Raw genomic sequence first — 12,915 nt, forward strand, 5'->3', positions numbered from 1 at the left:
AAGCATGTATCTGATAAGGAATTAATATCTAGACAATATAGAGAACACCTGCAATTCAGCAACAATGAAACAGTTTACCTGATTTAAAAATGAGCAGCGGGCTGGGTGCAGTGGCTCGTGCCTGTAATGCCAGCACTTTGGGAGGCTGAGGCGGGCAGATCACTTGAGATCAGGAGTTCAAGACCAGTCTGGCCAAAATGGTGAAACCCCATCTCTACTAAAAATACAAAAATTAGGTTGGGGTGGTGGTGGGCATCTGTAATCCCAGCTACTCGGGAAGCTGAGGCAGGAGAATCGCTTGAACCCAGGAGGTGGAGGTTGCAGTAAGCTGAGATCATGCCACTGTACTCCAGCCTGGGCGACAGAGGAAGACTCCATCTCAAAAAAAAAAAAAAAAAAAAAAAGGCAAAGGACTTGAATAGACATTTCTTTTTTTTTTTTTTGAGACAGAGTCTCACTCTGTTGCCCAGGCTGGAGTGCAGTGGCGCGATCTTGGCTCACTGCAAGCTCCACCTCCTGGGTTCACGCCATTCTCCTGCCTCAGTCTCCCGAGTAGCTGGGACTACAGGCGCCTGCCACCACGCCCGGCTAAGTTTTTGTATTTTTACTAGAGACGGGGTTTCCCTGTGTTAGCCAGGATGGTCTCGATCTCCTGACCTCATGATCCACCCGCCTCGGCCTCCCAAAGTGCTGGGATTACAGGTGTGAGCCACTGTGCCCAGCCTTGAATGGACATTTCTCCAAAGAAGATATACAAATGTTGAATAAACACTTGAGAGGATTTCTCACCATCACTAATCATTAGGAAAATGCAAATCAACATAGTGAGACTCCATCTCTACAAATATTTTGAAAAAAAAAAAAAAAGCTGGGTGTGGTGGCATGCATCTATAGTCACAGCTACTTGGGAGGCTGAGGCAGGAGAATCGCTTGAGCCCAGGAGGTCAAGGCTGCAGTGAGTCATGATTATGTAGTGCAGAAATGCCACTGCACGACCAGGCATGGTGGCTCATGCCTGTAATCCTAGCACTTTGGGAGGCCGAGGCAGGCGAATCACCTGAGGTCAGGAGTTCAAGACCAGCCTGGCCAACATAGTGAAACTCCATCTCTACTAAAAATACAAAAATTAGCCAGGAATGGTGGCAGGCGCCTCTAATCCCAGCTACTTGCAAAGTTGAGGCAGGAGAATAGCTTGAACCTGGGAGGCGGAGGTTGCAGTGAGCCAAGATCGTGCCATTGCACTCCAGCCTGGGCAACCAGAGGAAAACTCCGTCTCAAAAAAACAAAAAAGAAAAGAAAAGCCACTGCACTCCAGCCTAGGTGGCAGAATGAGACCCTGTTTCAGAACAACAACAACAATTACAGTGACATGTCACTTCACACCCATTAGTATGGCCATTATAAAAAATTTCAAGCCGGGCGCGGTGGCTCAAGCCTGTAATCCCAGCACTTTGGGAGGCTGAGGCGGGTGGATCACGAGGTCAGGAGATCGAGACCCTCCTGGCTAACACAGTGAAACCCCGTCTCTACTAAAAATACAAAAAACTAGCCGGGCGAGGTGGCGGGCGCCTGTAGTCCCAGCTACTCAGAGGCTGAGGCGGGAGAATGGCGGGAACCCGGGAGGCGGAGCTTGCAGTGAGCCGAGATCGCGCCACTGCACTCCAGCCTGGGCGACAGAGCGAGACTCCGTCTCAAAAAAAAAAAAAAAAAAAAAAAAAAAAAAAAATTTCAAAAGGAAAATGGGTGTTGGAGAGGATGTGGAGAAAATGGAATCCTTGTGTACTGCTGGAGAGAATGTAAAATGGTGCAGCCACTATGAGAAACAGTTTGGTGTTCCTGAAGAAGTTAAGCATAGAATTATATGATCCAGCAATTCCACTCCTAGTTACGAACTCAAAATACTTGAAAGCAGGTACTCAAACAGATACTTGTATACCAGTGTTCATAATAGCACAACGCATAATAGTCAACAGGTAGAAACAGCCCAAATGTTCAATAGATGAATGGATAAAATGTGTTATATACATACAATGGAGTATCAGTCATAGCATAGAAGGAAATCGTGACACATTCTACAAGTGAAAAAAAAACAGCCATGCAAAGATAAATACTGTGTGATTTCATTTCTATGAGGTATCTAGACAAATTCATGGGGACAGAAAATAGAATGGTGGTTATCAGGGCTAGGGGGAGGAATGGGGACTTAGATAATGTTTACTGAGTCCAGAATTTGTTTGGGATGATGAAAAACTTCTGGAAACAGTGGTGATAGGAACACAACGTGAATGTACTTAATACCACTGAATTGTACACTTGAGTGGTTAAAGTGGTAAATTTTATGTAATATATATTTTACCACAATAAACAAAGCCTCATTACATATAATTTGCAGAAAACCCCTCCCCCTGCAGACAAAACCAAACCAACAACCCATTTCTAGCCCACTTCCCCGATAGCTACTTCCTATTTATTTCCTTTCCTTATGCAGCAGAACTCTGCAAGCTACTTACCAAGCTAAAATAAGCTAGAGAGAGACTGACACTCCAAAACAAAGAGTTTATTTGAGAAGAGCAAGGGGTTGCAATCTGGGGTATATGGTTGGGGAAAGGGGGAATGAATCTTTTAGAGGTAAAAAGGAGAAGTCCGTGTAAGGTGTTTTGAAACAGACAATATTGGTCACAGGGGCTTCTCACAGGCTCCAGTCCCCAGCTTCCTTGCAGTGTGGTGACTGAATGGCTTGAAGCCACACTTAGTCCACCAACACCACAAGCCTGAAAGCCTTTCTCTCATTTCAGGGCAGGAGGCTCACTTAGTTAAGCTCAAAGCTTCCTGTGCATTGGAGTCACCCGGGGAGCTTTAAAAACATCGACAGGTTGTGAGGACTGGTCTGGGTGCTCCCTGACATTAAATCAGCTCCCATGTGCTTCTAAAATGTAGCCGGGTTTCAGAAGCACTGCTCCAGGTCAAGCCAGTGAGAAGGCATGGAGATGGGGGGACTGTGAAGCGGTTATAGAGAGAAACCATGACTAATGCATTGAAAAATGAAGTGAGCTGAAAAATCAGAAGGAAAAAAATGGCGAAAATAAACTTGAATCCAGCGTATGTTTCTCTACAAATGAAAAGCCTTACATGTTTTCCCTATGTACAAATAGGGAGTTTCAATCTTTCGATGTTCTGGAAGAAAAATCCGGAGGAAGCTATCCAACTGCAATCCAACTTTGAGGCCTTTTTTTTTTTTTTTTTTTAAATATATCAAAACCTACTGCCTATTTCACTACTGAGCAATTTTAATGCTTCCCTTCCCAGGTGCAGTTCAGATGTGTGGAGACAGCATTCTATTTTTTTTTTTTTTGAGACTCGCTCTGTCGCCCAGGCTGGAGTGCAGTGGCGCGATCTCAGCTCACTGCAAGCTCCGCCTCCCGGGTTCACCCCATTCTCCTGCCTCAGCCTCCTAAGTAGTTGGGACTACAGGCACCTGCCACTGTGCCTGGCTAATTGTTTGAATTTTTAGTACAGACGGGGTTTCACCATGTTAGCCAGGATGGTCTCGATCTCCTGACCTCGTGATCCACCCGCCTCGGCCTCCCAAAGTGCTGGGGTTACAGGCGTGAGCCACTGCGCCTGGCCGACAGCATTCTTACAGTTTTCCTTTCGTCCTGTTTTGCAATTGGTTTCACACTTAACATCTGCACAATTTTTACTATTTCTACAGTTCCAATAGATGGCCTAAAAACAAAGCTAACTAAAGGTTATAAATCGGGGATCTAAGAATTGAGAAATGAGAGTTTTGGTATCGCTGTTGTAGACATGTTTTACTCCTGCATCATCCTCAATATCTACAATGGTGCGTTTGCATGCAGCAAGGCTCAGTAGATACTTTTTATTTATATTTTTTTGAGATGGACTCTCATTCTGCCACCCAGGCTGGAGTGCAGTGGCGCGACCTTGGCTCACTGCAACCTCTGCCTCCCGGGTTCAAGCGATTCTCCTGCCTCAGCTGCCTGGTAGGTGGGATCACAGGCACCCACCACAAGGCCCGGCTAGTTTTTGTGTTTTTAGTAGAGATGGGGGTTTCACTATGTTGGCTAGGCTGGTCTCGAACTCCTGGCCTCAAGTGATCCTCCCGCCTCAGCCTCCCAAAGTGCTGGGATTACTGGCGTGAGCCACCACACCCTGGCCCAGTAGATACTTTTTATATTATTATTAAGCAAGAATAACATTTTACATGTTATTCAATTTACAATTATTCGTATTCAATTTACAATGTGCTTTCAGGAGCATCTTCTAGAATCCTCAACAGTTCTTTAGTCCAGATAGAGGCTTTCCACTTTTCGGGTGAGGGAAGCTGGGCTCAGGGAGGTTAGCCGATGCACCCTGAGGGCAGATTAGGACCTAAGGTTGATAGGTGGAACCCAGGCCTCCCATGACTTTTCCATTCAACAAAACGGCCAACAAATGGTGTCTTGGCTGGGTGTGGTGGCTAATGCCTGTAATCCCAGCACTTTGGGAAGCTGAGATGGGTGGATCGCTTGAGCCCAGGAGGTCAAGACCAGCCTGGACAACATAGGGAGACCCCCATCTTTACAGAAATAAAAAAATTAGCTGGGCGTGGTCACATGCCTGTGGGGCCAGCTACTTGGGAGGCTGACGCAAGAGGATCGCCTGAGCCTGGGAGGCTGCAGTAAGCTGTGATAGTGCCACTGCACTCCAGTCTGGTGATTGAGACCTTGCCTCAAAAGATAAAAAGAAACGATGTCTTAAATCCTGAGTCCAGCACTGTGAACAGTCTATTCCTTTATTGACACCACATCTCATGGGAGAAAAAAGCTTATTCTTGTTTAGACAATGAGATCAGAAAATACACACAGCAGGGGAGCTTTGCCCTGCCACTGATGTAAATTCCCTTAGCATTTCAACTTGCTTAAAATTTAGACCTCAATACTTTATACGTTTCCTCAAAACCTCACTGATGTTTCCAGTCGTGTTCCTTCAAGCCTCCTAGGGAGGTGGGACCTGAAACGTAACAGAATGGTTTGTCAGAATAAACTGTAATGGCTGATTTAGGGGTCCTGCTGTTTGGGGGCCCAAGTGCTTGTGCTTTGAGACTTAGGCATCTCCTCTGAGGACCACAGCCACAGTGTCAAGAGCAGCTCAACTGCACTGCCTGTACCTACACCAGACCACAAAGCAGGCTTTGGACAGATACCTCTGCCTGCATCTTTTCTCTGTGTTAAATAGAAATATAAACCCTTCACATATGCAAAAAAAAAAAAAAAAAAAAAAAAAAGCTTCCACATTTCTGAAGATATACAGAAATTAATAAAATTGAGCTCAAATAGAAGTGCTGAGCAGCCAAAAACATTCAGAATGAAAAAGGAGAAACCAGACCACTGCAACAGTTGTCCAGAGTGGCCCTTGGCCTGCCCCGGCACACAGAGGTCTCCGACAGGCCCTAGAGAGCTCCACAGCCACAGGCCCAGGGAGGACTGGTTTCCTCTAATAGAGCTGCTTTGGTTTACAAATAGGACAAACTCACTGCTTAAATACCTTTATTATTTTTTAAAAATTATTTGGACATTGATAGCTCTGCAAAATACTTCTCCCATCCCAAACCCTCAAACTCTTTCCACATGTCCTCCATAAAGAAACAAAATATTTATACTTTGTGCCTATTCAAGTCTAATTTTTAAAAACATTTAAGATTCAAAATCAAATATTATTTTTCTTTCCCACAACTTGTTAGTAATTTTAAACCACAATGAAACACAGTTAATGGCATTTCTTTTTAAAAATTAGCTTATCAGACTATCTTATGAGAAAAAAATCAATTCAAGGCCTTAGTGAGAATATTATATTCTCTGTTTCTGAAAGCAAAAGACATTGAAAAACCCCTTTGCTCCTCTGGAGTTTGTGATTTCAACATAACCAACAAAACCAGCACACAGATTGACTTCCTACTTAACAGTAGGCATTGCTTCGTTACTTTGGGACTGCAGCTGAAACGCTATCTAAACTTGAAAAGGGTGGGTGGGTGGAAGTCCAGCACAGAAGAGGGTCGAGGCTGGGGACAGCAGAATGGAAGCTTTCTGAGCAGTGGAGTAAGAAGAGCCAAACCCCTAGGATCCCACCTCATGGCAGGCTTGTTTAGGGTGGAAGACAGTAGAATATCTGCAATCTGCACTAATTTCTTAAGGATGGATACAAGTGTCAACCAAAAATATTGCACATAGTTTCAGAGGCATGTAAACCACTGAGAAGGTTCAGGAAAGCATAACTACAGATGAAGACAATTCCCCAAAGTTCTTTCAGGAACAGAGAGAAAGAAGTTGATGTTGGTAATTCAGGAGTTACTAAGAGGAGGTGGAAAAATACTTAATCCCTTTCCTATCCTAAGTGGGCAGACTTTTAAGCGAACAAATCTTCTCATAGATGTGTCTGAAGGATCTAGTAAAGTTATCACTTCTTCATTTTTCCCAGTACAATGGGTGCAGTTCATTACCTGGGTAAAGAAGGAAAGAAGAAATCCTGCAATACGACCTGGCTTGTTTGTCTAGAACACAGCAGTGTTTGCAAATGGCCCTTCCTGCCCACTCAAACCACTACTTGGAGCCATAGCATGAGCCCCGGATGAGCTCCAGGGATGACCTCCGGACTCAGTGCTCCAAGGGGAGGCCTATATCCCTCACAGGCCTGGAAAAATGCCTGTGGTATGGACTCACATGCCATGAGGGGAGAGCTGAGAAGAGTGGAATGGCACGAATGGCAAGAAGGACAGCACAGCCCCAAGGGCTCCTTCACTTGTCCATCAGCTCAACAAGGCCACAGTGAGCATCTCCTCACAAGAGCAGCTGGGCTTGACCAGAGCCAGCCCTTCTGATGCCTTGTTGAATTTCAGGATTGAGGAGACTGTTCTGACTCATCTCTGGGAATGAATTATTTTTCCCTTTAAGTCATCAGGCCAACTTTTTAGGGTTCCAAAGCCCTGACCTTACTGAATGGGTGGGCTGCCCGTCTGTACACAGTCCTGGGATAACAGATTTTAGATACCACAAGTGCCCACTGGCTACTTTCCCAAATACCTCTGCCTTAAGGATTCCCCTAACATTCAATCTCAGTAACATACAGTACATATGTCAATAAAATGAAAGTCACTTCTTTAGAAAAGGTTTCCCACTGCTCGTCTCATCTCACTGAAGGGCTCCAGATTCTCTTACGCTGCCCGCCCGTGGGTATGTAGCCTCCAGGTTGCTTTGCTCCTGGGGGTTATGATGCAATCTTGTTTTTAAAGCTTTTCCTCTTGTTTTTAGAGTAAGTCTTGTAAACCACCAGAAAATGCCAATTCCCCAAAGCCCTACCCATGTTTGCGGGCCTCAACTGATGCCAACCTATTAAGCTTTTTAAACATTTAAAAAAACAAAACACCACACACACACACACACACCACACACACACACACTTTGGCACGTGAGCCTCGAGTTATTTGAGCATGTTCACATTTCCCACCCCTTCCCCTGTCCCAACATTTCAGAGTCACTGTTTTCGGAGAACGACGACCCCTTCTGCCTCATGGAAGGCTGCCGCCAAGCACTGCTGTTTTGAGTAGCAAAAGGAGGAGGCACAAATGCTAAACTGCCCCCCAAAACAGTTCTTGTGTTGAGCACTATAATTTAGGCAATGCTGCAAAACTTTTGTACCAGGATGACTAGTTTCAAAACTGCTGGTTGATTAAATATACATATACATATAGATATCAATATAAAAATTACTAAGTCAACATTTGCTGTTTTCAATGTGAAAACGATAAAATGTAATTCTGAATAATTGTGCATTTGCCACAGGGTCCTCATTAAAGGGACCATAAAAATAATTTTGTAATAAAAAAACTCTTATTTTTAAGTTTAGTATTGCCCTCAAGTTCAAAAGTTTGGAGCAAATGTACTGAGTAAGCAGGACTGGAATCTGTTCCTGCCAGGGATCTGGAAGCCTTAAATTTAGTGATCCCTGATGGCAGGCCCAGGGAACCTGACAGCCACTCACTAGTTTTGCACTGTTAACAGTATAGGGCTCAGCAGCGCGCGCTGACCCATGACACAATCAGCACTGGAGACTGAGGCAGCCCAGCAGGGACCGGAGCCTCCGCCTCTCGTGTTGTTGGTGGCTGACGCTGCTGCAGCTGGCCAACTCCCTGCACAGAGCTCTGGGGGGCACAGAGGTGCTGGGGCTCTGCCTTCTCTTGAGCTACCAGACAAAGCAACTGGCGGGGGGTAGGGGTCTAGGGCCTGGGGACCACTGAGCACCAAGGCTGAGGGTGATCCGGGAGCAGACCTTCTACTCAGCTGGAGGCGGGACGGAGGAAGGAATGGGCATTTCAGTGATGTAGAAGTTAGCTGTGCAGGAAGGAAAAGTGCGTTTAAGGTAGCTTAAAAACAGGTGAAGACCAAACTGCCACTGAGGGGAGGAAGAACGAAGACTGCTCCCTCCACCTGCCCCACGGGCCAGCCATGCTCCTTGGATTCTGTGGGTTAACATTCATGCTTTGTGATGCGAGTCTGCTCGTGAAGAAACAGGAACACACTTCTCCTGGTTCTGGCAGGTACACAATTTTCTCGGCAAAGTTCTTTTTTGCCAAGTTCAGTTTTATTTGGTTGCTGTTCTGAACCGTTGTCACCGGAATTCATAGATGGGTGCACTGTGTTCAGGAACATGGGTTAGATTGAGGGACTGATACCTGCAAGGGGGAGGAGACAGAAACGGGAGGTAGTCATCTAATGCACCCTGAGCAACGGACATTAGTAACCCCTCAAAAACCAGAGCACCCAACAAGTCACATACTTGGACTGAAATGCACATTCATTTTTTATTTCTCAAGTTTAACCTAGATTGATTTCATTCATTCATTCTTTTTTGGTTAATCCTCCTGAACCATGCACAAGATGAAAATTTTTTTCATTCTGTTCTAATCATGAAGTTAACTATGGTATGTCTAAAAGGAGACCTCAATAAGCTCTGGGAGAAGATATAGACCCACGCCCAGCCCTAACCTCACTGGCTCCTCTGCCCTCTCCTGCTGTAGCATGTAATGCCAGGCTGTCATATCCTAAGAACTTTATGGCTAGCACAGGCATAAACCAATTCTCATGGTATCTAAAGAGAGTGTAGAAAAATTAATTTCACTATTGCCTCAAACTGTATTTTACCTTTCATTTAAATTTTCTCACTTTCCTAGGTATGGTATTAAGCTTGGAAAACATTAGTGATATCTGAGGTGTCTGCCTCCCCTGTTGGCAGGTGCTCCAGGGAGTCATGTAGAGGGAGGAGAAAGAGAGGCAGACAATCTGCATGCTGGGATGACAACCTCGGGCACATTTAGAGTCAATGTCTGGCATGTTGGCTCTCCCCTACTTGTTTCACATAGGAGTGTGGAAGAACGTAGGAAAAGGGGATTTCCTTCTTACCAAAAACAAATTATCAGGAAAAAAAAAATGCAAATTAGAACTACAATCAAATACTGCTTCACATCCACTAGGGTAGCTATAATTATAGAGACATGATAACAAGTGCCAGGGAGGATGTGGAGAAACTGGAACCCTCATACACGCTGGTAGGAATGCAAAATGGTGCAGCTGCTGTGGGAAACAGTTTGGCAGTTCCTCATAAAGTTATATATAGCAATACCGTATGACCTAGCAATTTCACTCCTAGGTATATGTCCAAAGGAATTGAAAGCAGGAACTCAGATATACCCATGTTCACAGCAGCATTATTCACAATCGCTAAAAAATGGAAGCAATCTAAGTGTCCACTAAATAATGAATGGATAAATAAAATTTTGTATATACCAGCCGGGCGCAATGGCTCACACCTATAATCCCAGCACTTTGGCATTTGCTTTGCTTTGCATTTGCATAATGTTTTGAAGGTTTATCCATGTTGTACCATGTATCAGAACTTATTTGTTATTGCCAATTAATTTTTCATTGTAGGTATATACAACAGAGTCTGGCTCTGTCGCCCAGGCTGGAGTGCAGTGGCACGATCTCAGCTCACTGCAACCTCTGCCTCCCAGGTTCAAGCGATTCTCCTGCCTCAGCCTCTCAGGTAGCTAGGACTACAGGCGTGTGCCACCATGCCAAGCTATTTTTGTATTTTTGGTAGAGATGGGGTTTCACCATGTTGGCCAAGCTGGTCTCGAACGTCTGACCTCAAGTGATCTGCCCGCCTCGGCCTCCCAAAATGCTGGAATTACAGGCATGAATCACCACGCCTGGCTGACTTGTACACTTTAAATGAGTCATGTATGGTATTCAAATAATATCTCAGTAAAGCTATTATTTTATTTTATTTTATTTTATTTGAGATGGAATCTCACTCTGTTGCCAGACCGGAGTGCAGTGGCGCGATCTCGGCTCACTGCAACCTCCACCTCCCGGGTTCAAGTGATTCTCCTGCTTCAGCCTCCTGAGTAGCTGGGACTACAGGCATGTGCCACCACGCCCAGCTAATTTTTGTACTTTTAGTAGAGATGGGGTTTCAACGTGTTGGCCAGGATGATCTTGATCTCTTTACCTTGTGATCCACCTTGCCTCAGCCTCCCAAAGTGCTGGGATTACAAGCATGAGCCACTGTTCCCAGCCATTTTTTTTTTTTTTTGAGATGAAGTCTCGCTCTGTCATCCAGGTTGGAGTGCAGTAGTGCAATCTCGGCCCACTGCAACCTCTGCCTCCCAGGTTCAAGCGATTCTCCTGCCTCAGCCTCCTGAGTAGCTGGGACTACAGGTGCGTACCACCACGCCTGGCTAATTTTTGTATTTTTAGTAGAGATGGGGTTTCACCATATTGTCTAGGCTGGTGTCGAACTCCTGACCTTGTGATCTGTCCACCTCAGCCTCCCAAAGTGCTGGGATTACAGGCATCTGTGCCTGGACCAAAGCTGTTATTTTTAAAAAGGATTATAAAAAGTTTTACAAACTTGCATGAAAACAATTACTGAAAGCCTAAAAATCGTGGCTACAGGGCTGGCATTTACTTGCAGATATAATTTCGTTACCACTGAACAAGGAATCTAGGGTAGGATCACTTCACATACAACAAAGTGTGAAATACTGGAAAGAAAAGAGAGAATTTTTACCTTCAGAGAGGAAATCAGGCATTTTATCATACGGTTTGCCCTCCGGGGACAGCAAGGTGCTTAAAAAGCAGCAACGAGGCAGGAGAATCCCCCAAAAGGTGGCAAAAGTTAGCATTTAGGCAGAGTTCAGTCCTTTACCATTGGTGACACACTGGGCAGGACTGTCCACTCACAGGCCCCCAGATCACGAGCCTTAAATCAAGTGCATGTCGGACCAACTCTAAGAAATGCAGTCACAAAATTTAAAAAGCTGCTGACAGCAAAATTCACATTGTCCACTACTGGATCAATGCACATTTTAGTTACTAATTCAATTTGCAAAGATTACATAAAAACCAGCAAGATTGAGATAAACATTGCCAAAAATACAGTATTGCTTAAAAGTGCTTAGAAATGAGTTCTTTCACGTATACTTCATTTTCATCTCATTTACTCTGCTGTGTGGATAGGGATAAGGCCTTATTGTGAGCAACTGAGATCACTGAAATAAGCTCTCAGCATCTAAATAAAGCACAGAATCTATACATGGACAGGCTAAGATATTGCTTTTGGGTTTGATGAGCCAAAGGAGAGCCAGCCGGGCAGCAAGCCCTCCCCGTGGCCTCTGTCCTTGGGGGTCCTCACCATTCTGAACTCCTATGGTAGTAGTAGCCCTCTATGGAGGCTGCTGACTTCTGAAAGCAGATGTAGTAGAACCCGGCAAAAGAAGCACCACTGATGTCTTTGATCGTGTGATCTGGGACCAGAAACTGTTCCTGCACACAGATGAAGAGAGTCAGTAACAGACAGCATTTTCTGACCACCCACGGGGCCTCCCTGTTAAGCATCAGGGGGTTCTAAGGACCACTCCAGAAAAATATAGGATCTCATAGTCTAACCCAGACTTCCTGGGTGATGGTGGGCCCGTGGGGTCTCAGCCTGACTTCTGAAAAGCGTCCATGTGCTCCTGGAGTATTCTATGTACTAAAGCAACAAACTGTGTCTTCAACTCACTAGGATCAGCAATTCAGAGAAGGTACTTGGCCGAAACATCTAATACATAAATCAATACCTACACATCTGCCTGTCTGCCTGCCTATCTTTCAGAGACCACAGACAACCAACCTGGGAAGAGCTAAGTTTCTGCTCCAGTTCCCAGAACTGTCACCAGATGCTTGATAACATCTAGAACAGTGAGTCACTTCTGTAGGTCTGTGGACCATTCTGAGTACAGAGCAGTTGCCAGGAGCCCCCTCTAAGAGCTTGACGCCTTGTCAAAAGCAGTCAGAACGGTATTGTTCTTGACCAGGCACCTTAGGAGAGACACCTCTGCTGGAGCTGAAAGCTGGAAACCCAGGTCCTGGCAACTACTTTCCCAGAGAGATGAGGTCAGAAGCTCCAGGACCTCAGGTGGTCTACTAAAGGACCACAGATAAGCCACCCTGAGACATTCTTCGGAGGCAAAACAACTCCATTGCTTTTTAAACAAATTTAAGATACTCTCCCATTCCTTATTCAACTTCTGGGTGCGGTGGCTCAAGCCTGTAATCCCAACACTTTGGGAGGCTGAGGTGGGTGGATCACCTGAGGTCAGGATTTTGAGACCAGCTTGACCAACAGGGCAAAAACCCATCTCTACTAAAAATACAAAAAATCAGCAGGGCATAGTGGTGGGCACCTGTAATCCCAGCTACTTGCGAGGCTAAGACAGGAGAATTGCTTGAACGCAGGATCTCATGACCTTGTGATCTGGCTGCCTTGGCCTCCAAAGTGCTGGGATTACAGGCGTGAGCCACCGTGCCCAGTGAT

At 45.2% G+C, this 12,915-nt stretch overlaps 1 protein-coding gene across 1 annotated transcript in view; it reads right to left on the minus strand.

Moving 5' to 3' along the window:
• Positions 1-5,532: 5,532 nt before the first annotated feature.
• The window catches only part of GID4 (GID complex subunit 4 homolog), a 30,447-nt gene continuing 23,064 nt past the window's right edge, over positions 5,533-12,915 (minus strand). Inside the window, exons 5-6 of the mRNA XM_033196486.1 lie at positions 11,752-11,882; positions 5,533-8,728 (exon numbers count right to left, since the gene is read on the minus strand). Coding sequence (XP_033052377.1) covers positions 8,665-8,728; positions 11,752-11,882 — 195 coding nt within the window. The 3' untranslated portion in view covers positions 5,533-8,664. The remainder of the gene's footprint in view (positions 8,729-11,751; positions 11,883-12,915) is intronic.

Source organism: Trachypithecus francoisi, unplaced genomic scaffold (assembly GCF_009764315.1).
Source record: "Trachypithecus francoisi isolate TF-2019V2 unplaced genomic scaffold, Tfra_2.0 Contig01665, whole genome shotgun sequence".
NCBI classification, from domain to species: domain Eukaryota; kingdom Metazoa; phylum Chordata; class Mammalia; order Primates; family Cercopithecidae; genus Trachypithecus; species Trachypithecus francoisi.